The following is an 18237-nucleotide window of genomic DNA, read 5'->3' on the forward strand; positions in this document are numbered from 1 at the left end:
GTCTGTTTTAGTCTACGTGGGAGGAAAGGTGGTCCCGGGGTCTCCATTAGGAAGTTGAACTGAAGTCAGACTCTTTAGGATTCTGCCAGACTTAGAAACAAGGTTGTTCCTTAACCCGTGGCTGCTCCTGGCTGGTGCTAGGTAGGACGTCTGGTTCTTTGGGGTGCGTGTCATGACACCAGTAACGAAGCTTGATGGTTCAGAGCACGCATTCTTGACTTCCGGGCCCTGTCCCATTGGAACGAGGGCGCGCCGGCTCTGGAAGCACACTGAGTGGGCTCGGAGCCAGCTCACATTTGGGCCTTGACTCTCAGGGGCTGCCCTTGCACCTGTGGCTGCCTGGGAGGGCAGCAGCCAGAGTTGCTGTCACTTTGGAAATTGAAGACTGTGCTCAGGACAGCTGGCAAAAAAGATACATCCAGTTGCCCAAACAGGTGGTGATCCCCACCCGCCCAGCCTTGTTTAATGCTTCTCCACTGCAACTTAGTCTTATTTCTGTTGTCCTCTTTGTGGAAGGAGAAGTTTAGTGTCTTTGGCCCTGCCAGAGAAGTTGTTTTAAATAATCTAGGCACTCTGTGTGAAAAGTGTATAAAGCGTGATGCGGATGCAGGTGTCTGTGCTCAGGACAGCAGTGTTCCTGTCAGCGGAGCAGGTGCATGGTATATTTAGAAGGCTGCTCCCGCTGTGAGGAGGAGGAGAAGGCTTTCTGCTAAAACCCTGGAACCGGTAAAACCCGGCCCTTTAAGAGCACAAGTCCCTGCCCAGGTACAGTAGGTCGGTAATACCTTGATCTTAGCACACTGTTATTCCTGCCGTTAAGTGGGGATCTCCCCCCCTCCCCGCCCCCGCCAGATTTGCAAATATTTTCTTTCTGATTTCTTCTAGACTTCACTGAGGGTTCCCAAGTTCCCGAAAGGCCTCCCAAACCGTTCCCTCGGAGAATCAACTCTGAACGAAAAGCAGGTAGCTGTCAGCAAGGCGGTGCCGCCCCCGCCCCACCGCAGCTCTCCAGCGAGATCGAGAACCTCATGAGTCAGGGATACTCCTACCAGGACATTCAGAAAGCTTTGGTCATTGCCCACAACAACATCGAAATGGCCAAAAATATCCTCCGGGAATTTGTTTCTATTTCTTCTCCCGCCCACGTCGCCACCTAGCACACCCCCGCCCCGCTGCAGCGTCAGAGGACCAGTGAGCCGGCCGCTCTTACTGGAGTGGCACCTGCAAGGGCAGAGGTGCCTTTGGAGACTTCGCGGTGAGGTCTCGCCCTCTCTGTGGGGTTTCACATCTGTGGTTCCAAGATTTCAAAGCAGTGGAATGAACATGGAGCAGCTAGTGTGTTTTATTATTTTATTTGTTTTGAGAGTGGATTCGAAGGTGTCCTTCAGTCCTCACCTTAGAGTGTGGATTCTTAGTAAATGGTAGCCTACCTGGGGAACAGTCCGGAAAGCAGTAGGAGAAGTATTGTGCTGTAAATCCTCACTGGGGACTTCAGACTTCCCTGGGTTAAGGATGTGGTTGTGTTTCTGTCTGTCTGTGGTCGCGTGTGTCCTGTGATTATAAGATTAACCTGCTGTGTGTGTTAATCCCAGGCAGGGAATTAGCACAAGAGGTTTAGGAAGGAATCGTTTAAAGACTTCCATCTACTGTGGTATTCTACCCAACCCCAGTGTGTATTACAACTTCAACACTCCCCGACGGCTTGGATTACCACGTGCATAGCTCAAGTCTTGTATTTTTAGAACACCCTCCCTCTGTCCTTTGTCCTGCTTCCTCCTCCTCCTCGGTGTCTGTCATTGGCAGTGGGCTTGCTGTGACCAGACTTACTGAAGCCGGGTGGCTCATAGGCTGTTCCTTATTATGTGTGATGGTCGGTGTTGGTTTGTGTGGTAGATGGGTAGTGGGGGAAAAAGTACTGTTGCTGTATCCTTATAGTCATGTTTGATCTAGCAGCTAACACTGGTCACTCCAAAGCACTGTTTCCCTAGGAACATCGACTCTGTTAAAGTACGATGTTTTCATTGTCCTAATTCCATAATGACTGATTCGAGAAAGAGGCCTTCAGATACATTCCATGCCCTCCCCAGAAGATGGTCTGTGGGAGTCCGTTGCCTTGATGCCAGGTATGTGTTCTAACGTAGGCCGTGGGTTTTTCTGCTTCACGGGAAGGGAAGGGCATTTGTTTCCAGCAGTGGCTTTCTGACCCGAATACCACAAAACTTTTAGCAAGCTTCACGCACAGGCTCTTTGCCTTGTTCTACATAAGATGCACAAAATAGTGAAGATGTCTCTGTTGGGTTTTTTTTTTCCCGGTGAGTTAATTCCAGCTTCTTATACGGGTGTCTCCCTTTGAACATGAGCCAGGTTATATTTTCGGAGGAGAATCTGCTCTTTGCCCTCGAAGGAAAGGGGCTGACACCCATGGTGGTGCAGCATTGCGCTGACAGCCCCAGTCCCGCATCGGGGCCTCCGACAGCTGGGTTTCTCTTGTGCCTGTGGCTTTGGGCATGTAGCACGTCCTTCCGTCTCCTCGTCACCTTAGTCCTGTGTACTCTCTCGTGACTGCGTTCTCCACGGTGATTAGCATTCAGTGTATAAATGACTTTACTGTGGTCAGAGACCGTATGTGAGAAGCCTGACGGTTTGTGTAATTGCAGGTTACAAAGGAGATTCAGGGTCCAGCATGGGGCACCCGTTAGTCGGTTCCTGGAGGTGCTGCGAAATGACCCCTAGAGTTGGGTCAGTTCTCTGTCCGGTCTTTGCTGGCTTCCCCAGCAAAGCGGGTGTACCCCCTCGCTTGTCAGAAGCACGCCTGCTCTTTGATAAATCTGCCCTCCTCAAAATCTAAGTCACGCTTTTGTCTTTAGATCCAGAATCTCTTCAGATCGGTTTTCTTTCTCATCTTGTCATCTGTGGAACTAAAATTTTTTCTAACTCTTCTCTTGGCTCTCAGCTGTTCCTAGACCTGTTGGCTTTATCCTCTTGCCTCCGAACCATTTACATTCCCAGGGTAGAAGGTACAGGACTTCTTGTTGATTTGCTCTGGTTCCCCAATGCCTGCTCCACGTGGCGGAAAACAGCCCAGCCCACCGTCAGGTGCAGGAGGTCCTGATGGTCGTGGCTGGGGGCAGGGAGAGTGGCAGTAACCTAGCGTCTCCTTCTAAAAGCCAGTAAGGATAGGGTTTCGTTTGTGGTAACGTTCAGCTTGTATTTTGTTTAAATGCTGAAGACCCAGACGAAAAACTAGAAGAAATGGCAGCATTTTCCATGCCTGCCCACACTGGAAGTTTTCCTTGTCCGCAGACATTGCCCATAGTCCGAAGATGTGTCAAGAGAACAGAACACTGATTCTGCGTATCTTTTGCCTGTTCAGTGTATCCAGAACCTTTGGAGAGTATGTCCTTACATATGTAGGCTAAGGGCGAGTTCCTCCTTTTGTTCCTAGTTGAGCGCCCCTGTGGCTCATGGGGTCAGGCCTCCAACTGGGGTGTCAGATCCCAGTGTTGGACACACGCTTCATTGATTGGCTTGGTCATGGGCCTGGCAGCTGGGTAGCTGTAGGCTTTCAAGCTTCTGAGACCATTCTGTGAGGTTTTCTCTCCTCAGGTCTGCGAGGACAGACCTGGGTGCAAGCCTCAGGTCGCCAAGGTAGTCTCACGAAAGTTTTCACGTGGAGGCTTGTCTTGAGGGTATTTCCAAAACTTGAATTTCTTAAATTTTCCTCGGGCTAAGGCACAAATACCACCTTCTTCGTCCTCCATTCGTATGGCAGTTTTTAGTTCTTGGGCTCTGCTCTGAATTTAGAATTGCTCTTTCAGAAGTAGGCTTTGCGTTTTGCCATTTTGGGTAAACCCATCTCCCTTCTCCCTCCGAATTACACGTGGTTCCTTCTGTGTTAACTTGCCAGGTGGATAAGGTAAAAGTCACTTTGATGTTTTTCTTTTTTCTCAGATGCATTAGGCTATTCTGTTCAGTCCAGTCTCCTTTCCCTCTTTCTGGTTTGCCCTGCCCGGCCTGCCTCGCCAGCTGCCCTCTGTGCTCCTTCCGCTAAAGTAAAAGATTCCCAGAGCAGAAAAACCTGTGGGCTCTGTGATATACCTCCCTTTAAGAAAATAAGAGATTGGGCACTTTCCGGTCTCCACGTGCCTCTGTTCATTTTTATGTAAGTAACGATCTGCACCTTGGACGGCCGTTCTCTTCCGCTAGCCCTCCTCCCCCCACTCAACACACTCCGCCATTCTTCTGTGCTCTTCCCATACAGACGACACCAGGGCCCAGGATGGGGGGTAGCGCTCGTAGTGTCATTCAGCTGCCTTGGGTTAAAATTTTTGGATGGGGGTCGCTGTTCTTCAATCTTCAAGTATTTATCTCCTCTATAGAAAACTAAAATATAACTTAGGGTCCAAACAGCAGACCTACAAATGAGTTTTTGTAAATTTGCTGGCAGAGTAGGGACTGTATATTCCCTTCAAGGCACCATCATCAGACTTGACACCTGTGTGTGTTGTGTGTGGGTGGTTGGCGATGGTGTTGATGCAGAATATTCTCCTACCTCACCTCATGACAGTCAGGGTTCTAGACCTCCTTCCCAAGCTAAGGAAGTCCCCCCTCCTGCCGTTGGCCTTTCTGACTCTGGTGACCGCTGCCCAGGGAACAGTGGTATTCTAACCATCGGCCTGGCCTGGTGGTTACCAGTTAGGTTGTTCGTTCAGCAAATGTGTATGAGCGATTACCATGTGCCAGAAGCGCCAGCTTCTCCGTGTCCCTCCCTGTCCAGGACTTGCATTTGGCCCTAAAATAGCTCCTCCCCAAAAGATGGTGCAGTTTTTATTCACAGCTCTTTTATGTAGATCTATATTTCCTTAAAGAGCTGTCCTGGGTAAAATCGATTCAAGGCTCCTCCGTTAACCCATGTCGTCTTCCTAGAGCTTCGATACTTTCTGGGAGATTCCTCAACGTGTCTCATGGGTACCCACCGTCTTTTGTGTATTTCAGTGGAATCTGTTTGGTGGGTTGAGGGGTGTGTTGGCTCAGCTGCACAGTTAGGGCAGTTACGTGTTTAAGTAAAGCATCTGCCCGTAGTTCCTCTCCAGTCTAGTGCCTTCCTTGATCTTCCTCCTGAGCTGCTGGAGTTCCTAATCCCCCTTGTTGTGAAGTTTCCTTGTCGCCCTTCGGGGACCTGTTACCACCTCCCATTCTCTTTGGAACTTATTTTCCAGTCTTCCAACACCCTTTGCAGCCGATTCTGTGTCTTAGAAAGGCTGCAGGTGTGGGAGAGGGGCGGATACCTGCTGTTCGGTCCTGGTCTTCAGCCGATCCTTTGGTCTCCCAAGAGCCAGTCGGCAAAATAGATGGAACTCAGTTCTCAGAAATGCCAGCCTTTCCTGGGCTAAGGAGCCTAGGACCCTAGAACTTAGCATCAGAATACATACGTCACCACTCTCCTGCCAGACTTTCAGGCTTTAGAATTCAATCTGAAGTATTCTAAGTCCACCTGCAGTGTTACTGGCACTACTTTGACCTCAGCCTGTGTTCGTTGTCTTTCTTTAGAAGCGCGTAAAGCTACGCAGTGCATGGAGGAGGGTTCATAGTGAAAGGAAGCCACAGTTTTGTATCTTTGTCCTGTTTAGGAATCCTTCGGATGTCAGAAACAGGTATTCAGGCTAAAGAAAGGAGGGAATCCTAAGGATACAGGGTATTTTATAGACCCCAGTGTGAGAAGTACAGTTGATTCTTGTATGGGGCTGGGCTGGGACTGGCAGACTTTGCACTCGGTCCTTTCTCCTGCTTGTCGGGCACAGCCCTGGAATAGACGACCCAGTCCCCAAGTCTACACGACGTCCCAGCTCTAGGGATCACCGTACACAGCTTCCCAGTGCCTCTTGATTCATTCAGATTCTCGAGAAAGAACACGATCAGCCCAGCACATTGCCTGGGTGTCTACGCCTGACCAGTTAGCCTTGGCGTGTGGGGCGGCAGCGGTGTGCCCCTTCGGGTGGGAGATGGGGGGAGAAGAGGCTATAGGCAGGATAGATACCCTAAAGGTATTTTAGTAGTAAAACTGCTGGCATACTGCCTTTTTTTAGAGTAGAAAGGTAGACATGGGACTGTGTCTGGGATATTGAGAAAATTCTTGGGTTTTGCTTAATTTGGGTTATCGTCGTCTTTGTTTCTTTATTTCCTGTTTTCAATCCCTTTATCAGTCTTGGCATCCAAGATTTCTTACCTCCCTCCTCAGGACCCGTTTCTCCTGTTCCGGAGCTAGTCTGTTCTTAGGTGACGTTTCTTTGCCTTCATTCAATCTCAGGTTTTTAGCCTTCTTTCATATTATTTGGAGAGCAGATCACACATCCCACTGTAGCCACCCATGGACTTTTGGGCTCTCTTCAAGTTTTAGCACCGAAAATACATCCATTCTATGGGCCTGTGGCCGTGGCTCCCCTCCTCCTCGAGGAGAGCCCTGCGGTAATATTCTTGGGCAAGCCTTCCGGGGTACCTCAGAAACTACTTCCCCATAGCCAGCAGGAATATATAATAACCGGGACAGTAGCCAGGATATAAATTAGATGTAGATTCCAGTTTAGAAGAGTTTTGACTGAGAGCTCTTTAGACCGGGAACCCTGGTCTCCCCTGTCCACTTGATTTCTTTGTAGTCCTGTATCAGAGCCTTTTTTAATTTTAATTTTATTTTTCAAAAAACTGCTTCTGCTTGCCTACTAAGTCTTTTGATCTTGCTTACCTCATCCTAGAGCCTGTCCCGTGTTCTTAAGGCACGTTCATAATTACTTGTAACTTTTTTAAGCTGTTGGAGTCGTTAGGAATACACAGAAGTAACCTAGTAATCCAAAGATACACATTGAGGCACGTGATGAAGGGTGGGTCGTCAGCCCTTGCAGTTGGTATCCTGGACTGGGCGCCAGAATCAAGGAGCAGAGGGACAGCAGGGCCGGGTGCCTCCGTGTCCTAGGAAATCTGGCGTGGTTCCACAGGGGAGCGCAGTGTTTTTTGGGTCTGAGCAGCGGCACCCGCGTAAGAGGCGGGGGGACCGGGACGGGAGGAGCAAGCTCTGGCCGGAGGCTCCCTCACATTCAGATGGGAACGGGAAAAGAACGGAAGGGCCAGCTGTCGGCTAAGAGCAACAGCTGTCTGGAGCTCTCCCTGCCGCTTCCCTTGTGTAACGCTCGAGAAAAACGCGGTGGGCCGCTCCCTCTGTTTGCCCAGAGCAAAGGCTGAAAGCCAGCCTCCGCTCTCCTACCGCTCAGGCGGCCGAACAGATCAGCGGAGTTCTGGTTGCCCGGCTCCACGTTCTTGACCCGCTCCTGAAATGAACGTGAGGGGCACCCCGCCACTGCCTCTCCCAAGTCCTCTGCGCGCCCGAGCCGGACCGGAGGGCCAGGGAAGGGGGAAGGCGCGGGCACACGCCCCGGGCAGCTCCTCGGGCCTCACTCCGCCTCCCGCCCAGCCCCGACGAGGGGGGCGCCGTGTGCCCACGCCCAGTGCGCCAACCTGCTCGCGTGTCGCGTGCCCCGTGTGTCCGTTCCCTCCTCCCTCCCTACCTCGGACCCTGCTCGGGGCGAGGTAGCCATGCTCATGGCTGTCTTGAAACCGCAGAGGCAGAGAACCACGTAGGAGTCTGTAGACTGTGTTTTCTCTTCCTCGGTTTCTTCCTTCTGCTGTCTGGGTAAGCCTGCAGGCACGTTGCCCGTGAGAGTGGATGCCTCCTGACCTACCGGTCTCCGTGTCTCGGCCTTGACCTCCTGCTGAAACATGTGGTAGGGGCATGGCAGCTACGAGGTACCTCCTCCTACATTTGCTTTCTGGCTGTGGTGACTTGGGATTTTTAACCTTATATATCTTTTTCCTTTATTCAAAACAAAACAATTTTTAGCACACTGAAAAAAAAAAAAAAGCCAAACATTTTTGTGCCTTTCTAAGGCAGCACTGTAACTCAGGCTGCATTTTAGGACTTAATATGGAAATACCAGAGTCTTAGCTCCTCTACCTTGAGTGTCCATCCTTACAGACTGGGGGGAGGAGGAAACGCTCTGTGTGGCTGGAGAGATGTCAGATAGGTGAGGCACGTCTGGGGTCCCCTCTCCCTGCCGTGATGCTCTTTTGGAGTACGTGTTCCCCTGGGATCATTCGCTTGGCTCTAGTCAGGATCGCAGCCGCCAGGTTGAAGGCTCTGTCTCCAGCAAGGAGAGAGGGAGACTGTTCTGGGATTTCCAGGTACGCCCTGGACCATTTCAAGTGTGCCAGCCTCTGGGCCTGCTAGTGACTCGACTGCATGGAAAAGCGTAGGACGGACTCTCCTGAGAACAGACGTGGTGTGTGTCTTTTCTCTTTGCTGGATCCTGAACTGGCCTAGACCTCCTGCCTCTCCCTCGAGACGTGGCTTTCCTTTCATTTGCAGACTTCAGTCTTAAAGCATTAAGCAGCCAGTGCCCTCTGCGGGTCCAGTTTTCCCCTGGGGAAGGCAGCAAGGACCACGTGCCCGGCCCTCAGCATGGTGGTCACGGTCAGTTTCAGCAAAGAAAAAAGGAAAAAAAGTTTTCTGAGATTTTACTTCTCCCTTTCCCCTTTCAGTTCTTCCCTGCCTTTAATCAAGAATTGGGAGAGAAACCATTCTTTTGAACGTCCTCCCTCTTTAGGATTTTGACATTCTTGGCCTGGGTGGGGCTGAGGAGAACTTGATGCTTCCTCCGGAATAGAGTCCCAATTTGTATATCAGTGTTAAAAATGAAACAAAACGAAAACTTAGAGGAGATTTTTGTGGACTATTTTAAAAATGTGTCATTAATATAAAAAAAAATTTCTATTAGCAGTATTTAATCCTTCTCACCTGTAAAGAATAAGACAGAAGGTAAATATTCTTACAGAGAAGAGCAGAGCTTTAAGATTGGTTTTCATTTGACGTCCCTTTTGTTTTGCCAATGTATTAATGTTTAGAGGTCTGTTATACTAATGTTATTTATTAATTTTTTTTCATTTCCATACACAGTTAACTAAAGAGCTTTTTCAAGCACCCGTGTCTGTAAAAAAAAAAAAAAAAAAAATATTTTTAAATAAAGTTTCTTTTGTTGTAGCAGCCTGGAGTTCTTGCCCTTCCGTGGGGGTGGGAGAGTGAAAGACCAGGCCCGCACAGTCATCGTGGTGAGTCTGCTGCTACCTCAAGGCAAGTCCGAGCCGCTGGAAAGCCTAGAAAAAAGTTGATAGCTCCTCCTTGCCAACAGCCTGCCGGGCCCTGAGAGCTGCCTTAGAGCGAGGCGGCCTTGCTGCTGAGAGGCAGGGGGATTATCCTCTGTGGTGGAGCAGGAGCTGTTTGCTCAGAAGCAGAGGGAACCTCTGGTCCCCGCTCCTAAATGTGAAGGGTTTTGTGTTCTGTTCGGTACGATTCCAGTTGTGGAGACCCCAGGCTGCTGTGGTGCCCAGGATGAATAAAAAACGGGGTGAGATTTCTGGGACAGTTAAGCTTTATTTTTCTTACATATACATATATATATATATATATATATACATACATAGAGGAAATTTGCGAATTTACACACAACCTAACGAAACCACATATACATACAGGTGCGCACACACAGATACACGTTCACACCCCAAAGCTCCAGCCAGGCCAGCTCTCATCCCCAAGTACCATTCTCCCATTAGGGAAGGCCCTTCTCCCAGGGTTTAAGGCCATTAGCTCACTTTATAGAAGTTGGGTGCTTGTAGAGTTACAGTCTTAATCGTCATAAAGGACAGTCTGGACCTCATGGCTGTCCACTAACCCCACCTTTCAGTCTTACGTGACCCCCGACAGGACAATGGGAGCCAAATTAACGCAGGGGGTTTGGGCACAATGGCCTAACTCTGGAAAACTGTCCAGCTTCCTCCCTGCAGGGACAACAAGATCTAAGGAACAACACCAGTCCTGGCTTCTTCCCAGAGAGGTGGGTCACAAAAGGGCCTCCCGCGGCAGGCAGGCAGCTGCTTTGTAATGAATGCTGGGGTACATACTCTCCAGAATCTGTGTCAGCAGAGAGGGGCCTGGGCTCAGTGTGTCCTCACCTCAGTGACACAACCGAACGAGGACGCCAGCCTTTGGGGCAGAAACCAGCTCCAGATAAACAGACTACCTAACTTGGCTGCTGGTAGAAAACAGGTATATACATCCACAATATGTCTACAGAGAAAACGCGGTCTGCAAGAAGCTCCTTCCCACTCCCGGGATACCGAGGCCCCCTCCCTGGGATGAGCCTCACCCAACCGAGACCGCGGTGGGTCGGTCCTTGAAGAGGACCTTCTCCCGACGGCCCTTCCCTCAGAAATGGGGTCTGCAGGCCAGCTGGAGTAGGGACCTTCTCCTGCCCCGCTTTAGAGGCTTTGGCGATCATCCTGAGTGTTGGGAGAGGGATGCAGGGAGCAGGAAGTGTTCCAGGCGGGAAGGGCACGCAGTGTGAGGAGCAGGCTAGTGCCTCAGATCGATGTATTTCTCTCCCTAGAAGTAGGTGAAGAGGAGAGAGGTAAGGGGAGCGCGGGGGGACCACGTTGGCGTCTGGGGTGGGAGCGCCGAAGGGATGAGGGACCGAAGCCAAAGCTGATGGACGAGGCGTGGAGGGACGCGGTGGGAGGGGGCGGGGCAGGAGGGCCTAGGCTCCGAACTGGACTGGCCACACTGCGCTCGGTGACCTGAGCCACGGCACTGTTCGGGGAAAGGTGGCGGTGACAGGGCAGAGTGTGTGCTGTCAGTCCCGGGAGCTACCCCTTGTCCACGGTCCCCCGGCCACTCTCCTCGCCCTACCAACCTGGGACTAGTGTTAGGAAGGCAAGACGGGCCTGCTCCCAGTCTCCAGTAGAGGAGGAGGAAAGGGAGAGAGAGTGTTCAGGGGACGAGAGCCATTAGCGGCTCCCAATCCCTGGAGAGGCGTCAGGCACTGGCCGCAGGAACTGCCTCCTACCTGGTCTCCTGGAGCCCTCTTGTCACCGGTGCTGCCCTGTAGGAGGCCCATCTCTTCTGGGAGCTTATCTGACTTAACTTCAACTACAAATTCGCTCTTACGAGACGGGGGCAGCGTGCTGGGAGGAGGGAGGGAGGCAAGAAGTTGGCAACTCAGGGGCAAGGGAAGGGAAGGTCGCTGGGAAAGACGCTGGACTGGGTGATGGGGCTCTTAGGCAGGTGCTGTGGGGCCAGCTCAGGGAAGGGAAACACGCAGTGAATGGAAGGGAGAAGGCGTGGGTGAATGCAGCGGGCAGGAGAGCAGGGAGCACTCACACAGCGTCCCCCTCCTGCTTCTAAGGGGTGAGCGGGCACTCGAGCAGGCAGGGAATGTGCCCGCGGAGGCAACAAGCTGGGTAGCACGACGGGGGGCGGGGGGACCGAGGGCGCGGGGTGCCACGCTTACATCTCCTGTTTGCCCGACCGCCCGCACGGTAGCTTGCCCTTCTTGTAGAAGAAATAGAGAACGGCACCCAGCACGGCCAGGACCAGGACGCACACGGTCACGGCCACGATGGCCACGCCCTTGCTTTCGGGCTCCGGCAGCTTCTTCTCTGTCCCACAGAGATGTTCCTAGTCACTCCCGGCCCCAGGTGGCCACGCTTCCACCACTGCCCCACCCAGCCCGGGGCTCCCCGGGCAGGGACAGGGCAGGATAAGGGTGCCCTGGCACAGCCTCGCGGCCCCCCGTTCTGGAGCCCAGACTGCCTGCTCACCTGTGGAGGTGCTGTTGGCTCTGGTGTAAGGACCGACAGTGGAGGTGCTGGGGCCAGTGGTTCTGTTTGAGTCTGTGGTTAAACGGATCGAAAGGCGGGTTAAGAAAAGCACAAGCTCGTGCCCGTGCCCGCCACACCCCGCCACACTGAGGACGGACGAGGCCCGTACCCAGCTCCAGGAAAATGGTGGTGGTGTTTCTGCCCAGGAAGTTGGAGGCCACACACTCTGCACCTGTCTCCAACAGCTCTGGGGTCACGAGGACATTCAGGACACTCAGGACGCTCTGCGGATCTTGGTCTTGTTCATGGGCCTGTAAGGAAGGAGGCGGAGCTCAGGGGCCCGGCCCGGTCCCCGCAGCAGAGCCTGGGGCAGGGGTGCGTGAGCAGGGGAAAAGGAGAGGGGCTCACCGTGCCGTCCACGCTCCAGGAGATGGAGGGCCGGGGATGTCCCGACGCTTCACAGGACAGATTCAACACTGTGTTCTCTTTCACCCACATCTTCCTTTCCTTTGATGTCATCCACGGGGACCCTTAGAGAGGGAGGGGGACAGGTGTGGCGGCCAACTCCGCTGGCCTGCCTCCCCCTCCCTGCCCGAGCATCCCGGGGCAGCCGGTGGCCTTTCGTCCTCGAAGAGCTCGAAACCACCCAGCCGGGGGTAGCTTCCCGGGCCGCCCGGTCTCTGCCCAGAGGGCCTCACCAAAAATGGCCACGCGGACCAGCTGAGTGCGGTTCAGGCCCGGGACGCCGGGCACGGAGGCCACGCAGCGGTAGCCTCCCCCCGCGTCTCGCTGCAGGTTGTGTAAGCGGAGCACAGGCCCCTTCTCCAGCACCTGGCCTGTCTGGGGGGAGAGAGGGGTCGGTGGGTCACTCACAGCCACACGGCCCCCCACGCGCCGCAGCCCCAGGCCCGCCTGAGTACCTTTTCTCTCAGCCACTGGAACTCCAGGGCTCGGTTACTCTCTGCCTCACAGGTCAGGGCGAGGCTGCCGCCCTCCCGGCTCTCCGGGGCCGCAGGGCTCACCCGGACATCAGACACATCTGGGGACACGGCAAGGGCGTCAGCCTGGGCAAAACTCCCGCTTGCCCCCCGCCTGCCCCCACCCCCGCCGTCCGGGGCCCCGGGGCCCTCACAGTTCACCAGCAGCTCCTGTTGCTCGCTCGGCAGCGATGCCATGGTTTCCAGGTCCAGGCCCTGACACTGATAGAGCCCACTGTGCTCCTTCCGGGCGGACTCCAACACCAGGACCCCGTTGTCCTCGGTCGCCTTCTCCTCCATCTCCTGGGTGCCGGGGTTCTGGGGGAGAGCGAGGGGGTGAGCAGCGTGCGCCTCCAGCCGCTCTCGCAGCCCGCGCGCACCCAGCGCGGGCGCCCTCCGCACCTGCTTGCTGATGGTGAAGTGGGGGGGGGGGTTGCCGTCAGCCAGACACCTGATTTCCACGCGGTCCCCTTCCTTCAGCACGCCCACGGGCTCCACTTCCAGCCACACTTTCTCCGCCGGGTCTGCACAGGGGGGCACGGGGGCGGCGGCCGTCAGCCCGCGAGCCGTCCCCGCGCCGGGGAGCGGCCTGACTTTTCCACCCGCCCCAGCCCAGGGCTGCTATGGGGACTCACAGAAAACCGGGACGACGACTTCCCTGGACTCCTTCATGTGGTTCCCGCTGGGCAGCCGGTAGTTGAGCTCGCAGTAAAACTGGGCGTCTTTGTCTTCCTTAACCAGCTGGGCCTTCAGAACGCTCTGCAGGGTGTACAGGCCGCTCGACTCGACGATCTGGGACGACTGAATGTGGACCCCTGGGCAGGGAGGAAGGGGAGAGAGGCTCGGCCTCGGCCCCGCCTCCGCCCCCAACCCCTGGTCGCAGGGGCTGCGGGAGGGGGCTCCCGGAGGGACCCCCGCCTCCGCAGAAGGCCAGGCACCACGGAGCCGCGACTCTTCACCTCCGAAGCTTTACTGCTCGTTATCCACCTGTTCCAGGGGCGCGCGGGTGCGCGCGCACACCAGGGCGCGTGCCAGGAATGCCGCAGCGACTGACCCGTGCCCCTCAGCAAACGCTCCAGACGCCCACCCACGGGGGTAGTGAACGGCCAGCCTGACTACACCATACCCACTGGGTATGTCACTCAACTGACAGCAGAGATTACTTTCCGGGAGGGGATGTGGGGCGAGAAGGGAATTTTCCTTCTAGATCTCCTGGGTCGTTTACATCCTCACGAGAACGTTTCCAGGCCTCGCTTGTGTGCTTCAAAAAACCAAGGTCCGACGAAAGGCAAGGTGGTGGCACCATAAGCAGGGCCCTTAAGGGCTGACGGGGCTGCACTCACGTTTCTTCTCCTCCTTCAGGGGCCGCCCATTCTTGTACCAGATGACTTGAGGAACGGGGTACCCATTTCTCCCCACGCAGGTAGCAACCTGAGGGGGACAGGCCGTGAGTCTCGCTGCCGCTCGGGCCCCACCAGGCCCCGCCAGGCCACCCTGGCGTGGCTCACCTCCTCGGGCTCCTCGCTGTTGACTGAAATGCCCAAGGGATTGATCTGGATGGTCGGCTCCTCCGGGGCTTCTACAAGGGAAGGAGAGGAGGGGCGTGGGACCACACGGCTTCCCGCGACCCACACCGCTTCCCGCGACCCACACCGCCCGCGAGGCACGGACGGGGCACTGACTGTAGACGCGGAGCTGGATTCGGTGCTCCTGGGACTGAGGGCGCTTGCCCTGGCACAGGAAGATGCGCTCGTCGTGGGGGGTGACGTGCGCCAGGGCCAGAGTAGTCCCTCTGTCCAGGAGGCTGAGCCGGTGCTGGTACTCCCCGGGTTCGCTCTGGCCCTGGCCCTTGCGCACGCGGAAGATGAGAGTCGGCTTCTCCTTGTGGACCTGAGGAGGGGTGACGGAGGGGAGGGGAGGGTCCTGGGGCTGCGGGAGGGGGACAGCCTCCCACCCTGCCACCCTGCCACCCTCTCCACGCACTCACAGAAAACCAGTCCACGTGGCTGAAGTTGCCCGGGGAGTGGGAGGGGCCGCACTTCAGGAGGGCTGTGCCGCCAACTTCCACCTCCAGGGGCTCGGGGGTGGGGGGCTCCGCCTCTCCAGGCACACCTGGGGTGCGGGAGGGGACACCCCAGCGGTGGTGTCAGCTCCAGCTGCTCCCCGTGGCCTCCCCTCCCAGCCGGCTCCCTGCAGCTCTTCTTCCGGGAGAGGGCCCTGCCCTCCTGAGCCTCAACCCCTCTCTACCGGCCGCCCCAGGCCGCCCTCTCCCCCAGTTCAGGGGAGTCGGGGGGGACCGTCTCTGGTCATCGCAGGAGGAGACCCTGAGCACCAGGCACCTTCCAGACGAGGCTGGCAGAGGGGCAACCCAGGCGGTGGGCCAAGAGGAAGGCCCCTTTCCTTCCAGGCCCCCTCCACTCCCAGTGAGCTCAGAGTGTGGGAATGCAAGGCATGTGCCAGGCTGGGGCACACAGGCCCCTTTGTGTCCCCACACCGCGGGGAAGACCTCACTACTCTGCCCCCCAAAAAAGCCCTCCCCAAATTTCCCACAAGACGCAGCGAGCCAACCCCGGCCAGAAGCTCCCATCTCAGGCTCCCAAAGCGGTACCTCTGTGGACATCCCACACGCTCAGGGGACCCCCCAGCCTGGGAGTCTCGTGAGCACGAAGGGGTCAGAATGTCCCCCAGGGGTCAGGGTGAGGGCCAGGCAGTGAGCAAGAGTGACGTCAGTGGTGCCAGCGTGCTGCCTGCCCTGTGAGGAGGTGATGTCACTCAATACCATCTGGCTGGCCTCAGGGATGCCTGGGTTGTTGCCCCGGGGCTGGCGCCCAGACAAGGAGGGCAGATGGAGCGGTCTTCAGCCCACAGCAGAGGCCTCGCTCGCGTCCCTGACTCCGTTTCCCCGGAGCGAGAGGAGCGGGGCAGGGCGGGGCTAGATTGGCTGCAGCTGTGGAGCCCAATTTAGCCCTTTCCCCAGAAACACAGTCAGCCTGGGAGGCAGCAGCCTGGGGTACCCCAGGGACACTGTAGGCACCGGGCATGAGGCCAGCGAGCTGGGTATTGCCTAGCCCTCCCCTTCCCCAGCCGGACAGCGGCTGGGACCCGGGAAAGGGAGCCAAGAGAAACACGCGACACCGCTGCAGGCCATACAAGGGCAGCGTGGACCCGGGAGCGCCCGGCTCCCAGGCAGTTCCAGAGAAAAACTCCGAGGTGCAGGGGCGCTCTTCCCACCTGAACGTGGTTCCCACTCCGGGAGGCGTAACAATTCTGGGCGCTTCCACCCTGGGCACCCTCGAGCCCTCGCTTCTGCCACCTGGGATCCCCTCACCGGGACAGGCGCCAGGCGACCCACGCCGCCCCCCAGCCCCTGCCAACGCCCTTGCTCGGGCGGGAGCCGCCGTCCCTCCCCCGCTCGCTCACCTCCAGCCTGGCTCGGAGCCCAGGCCGGAGAGGAGGCGTCGGCGCGCCCCCTCCCGCTAAGCAAGCCGCCTTTTCCAGCAACAGGCGGGCGCAGAATCGGGGATTTGGGGATGCGCTCCAGCGGCGCCTCCCGCCGCCGCTCCAGCCGCGGGCCCCCAGAGTGGGCACCTGAGGCAAAAAGCTCTCCCCCAGCTCCCCCGAGAGGCTCGGCTCCACCCCCTCCGGCTCCGGGCAGCAGCCTCCTCCCCGCGTCCTCCTCCCCGGGATACTCTAGGATCGAGACTGCAAACTGGCCGCGGAGAAGAGTTGCACGCGCGCAAGGCGCCGGGCAGGAGGAGCGCACGCCGGGGCGCAAAGCCCCGACCGGCGCCGCGCCGCCGGCTCCGCTCCCCGGGCGCGCTCCGCCAAAGACCCCTGGCCCGGGCCGCTCGGGGGCGCGGGCCCCCTGCGAAGCCACTCACCCGCGGTGCGGCGACAGCAGCAGCAGGCGGCGAGCAGGAGGGCGCAGACGAGCCCGGACGGCCCCATGCTTCCCGGCCGGAGGGCGAGCGCCTAGTGAGCCAGCCGGCGGCGGCCGGGGGCTGACGTCAGGGGGGCGGGGGAGGGGGCCCGGCCCGCCCCGCCCCGCGCAGCCCCCCGCCCCCGCCGCCGCTCCACGGGGGCGGGCCCGGAGCTGCGCGGAGCCGCGCGCCCGGCTAGGCCGGGCCCGGCGCCCAGCCCCCCTTGCCGGCTCGGGTCGGGCGAGGGGGCAGTGACAGGTGTCTCGAGGCCGCGCTGACTGGCCGAGGCGGCGGCTACGGGAGGTCGGCCCGGACGCCCCGAGTCACGCCGGCTCAGAACCGGCGGCGCTCGGCCCCGCTCGGCCCCTACCGGGACGGCCGGGCGGAGGAGCAGCAGACCAGGTCCTCCGGCGCCCCGCTGGGGGCCTCCCGTGCAGGCGCCTCTGCCCGCCTCCTCAACCACCCCGCCGGACCCCTGCCACCGAGAAACCGGCCGGCCGCGGCGGCTTCCCAGAAATATTGCACCACTGCGGCTGCCGCCGGCCTGACACTACCCCCAAGGCCTCGCCCACCCCCGAGCCTCGCAGTGCTGGTCGCTTTGAGGGAAGAGCCCCGGGCCGGGGCCCGCAGACCCGGAGGTACCCGCACTGAGGAGTGGAGACGGTGCCCCGTGGGCTCCCCCTTCGAACCCAAGCCCCCGCAAGTCTGAAGAGCGGAAGAGGGAGGGGGGCTGAATTCACAGGCCCAAGGCTTTCACACGGAACCGAGTCCGGGCCTTGAAGATTCTGCTTTTGCCCTCTTCACTCAATGAGCCCAGCTGGGGCTCAGTTTCCCCTCTCCTGAATAAAGAAAAGAGGGAGAAGGAAGGGTTCATGGGTGCGACGTCTCCAGTTGACCTCTGAAAACCTGTTGCTGTCCTGATGGTTGAAAGGACCCCCTGAAGCGGGGCTTCCCCGCCCCCCCCCCCCACCGCCCTTCACCACCACCAACAGCACAACCCCAGGCCCCCTGTGGACTGGCTCCGCAGCTGGGGGTGGAAGCGTGGAGGGGGAATCCCGTCTGATCGCAGGCAGCCCTCCACACAGCAAGCTCCCCCTCTTCCCACACCCAAGTCTTCTGGCCCCTTGAACTCGGGCTCTGGGGAGTGGGATGGGCTCCTGCCTCTTAGAGACCCCAGCATCACATCTGCTGGGACTCCAGGGAGAGGGTCAAATAGAGGTCTGGATTTGGGGTGGAGGCCGGTCGCCTGGCAGAGCAGCCTCTCAGCGGGCTGGGGGAGGAGCAGCGTGAGGCAGCAAACGCTAGAGATGGGCAGGTGACTTGAGAGAATGCTCTGGGCTGGTATTTTGATGACGCAGAGATGACTGGCAAACCACATGAGCCTCGGTTTTTTGGAACCTTGCTGACCCCTCCTCTCCCTTCATCAGTCTCCAGCCAGAAGCAATGCCAAGCCGGCCAGGGCAGGGGCGTGGGGCCTGGAGCCTAGGGGGAGAGGCCAAGCGGAGGACCGGAGGACCGTGGCTCCGCATCCCCCGGGAGTGAATGTATGGACTGGCCCCGGGGCCCGGAGTGGAATGGATGAGTTTGTTCGGCTACGGGGGAAGGAGCAGGAATGGCTGAAGGATGCTGTTTGCCTCCCC

The 18237-nt window shown here is 57.5% G+C and overlaps 2 protein-coding genes across 3 annotated transcripts in view; one reads left to right on the forward strand and one right to left on the reverse strand.

Annotated features, from left to right (window-relative positions):
* The window catches only part of CBL (Cbl proto-oncogene), an 83974-nt gene extending 74889 nt beyond the window's left edge, over window positions 1-9085 (forward strand). Inside the window, 1 exon segment of the mRNA XM_042958743.1 lies at window positions 886-9085. Within this exon segment, the coding sequence (XP_042814677.1) occupies window positions 886-1157 (272 nt within the window). The 3' untranslated portion in view covers window positions 1158-9085.
* Window positions 9086-9456: 371 nt separating this feature from the next.
* On the reverse strand, window positions 9457-16658 carry MCAM (melanoma cell adhesion molecule). Of its 2 annotated transcripts, XM_042958745.1 has the most exons (16): window positions 16559-16658; window positions 14665-14789; window positions 14360-14567; window positions 14186-14256; window positions 14021-14108; window positions 13313-13492; window positions 13080-13201; window positions 12833-12995; window positions 12621-12739; window positions 12399-12540; window positions 12109-12230; window positions 11870-12011; window positions 11701-11772; window positions 11391-11538; window positions 10947-11064; window positions 9457-10486 (listed from the first exon to the last, which is right to left on the reverse strand). In XM_042958745.1, exons 1-16 carry the CDS (start codon window positions 16623-16625, stop codon window positions 10457-10459), a joined length of 1917 nt encoding a protein of 638 aa, XP_042814679.1. In that variant the 5' UTR covers window positions 16626-16658; the 3' UTR covers window positions 9457-10456. The 2 variants fall into 2 exon arrangements, with proteins under 2 accessions (XP_042814679.1, XP_042814678.1); XM_042958744.1 differs by lacking the exon at window positions 10947-11064 and having other exon boundaries at window positions 16559-16651.
* Window positions 16659-18237: the final 1579 nt, after the last annotated feature.

This window comes from Panthera tigris, chromosome D1 (genome assembly GCF_018350195.1).
Source record: "Panthera tigris isolate Pti1 chromosome D1, P.tigris_Pti1_mat1.1, whole genome shotgun sequence".
Lineage (NCBI taxonomy): Eukaryota > Metazoa > Chordata > Mammalia > Carnivora > Felidae > Panthera > Panthera tigris.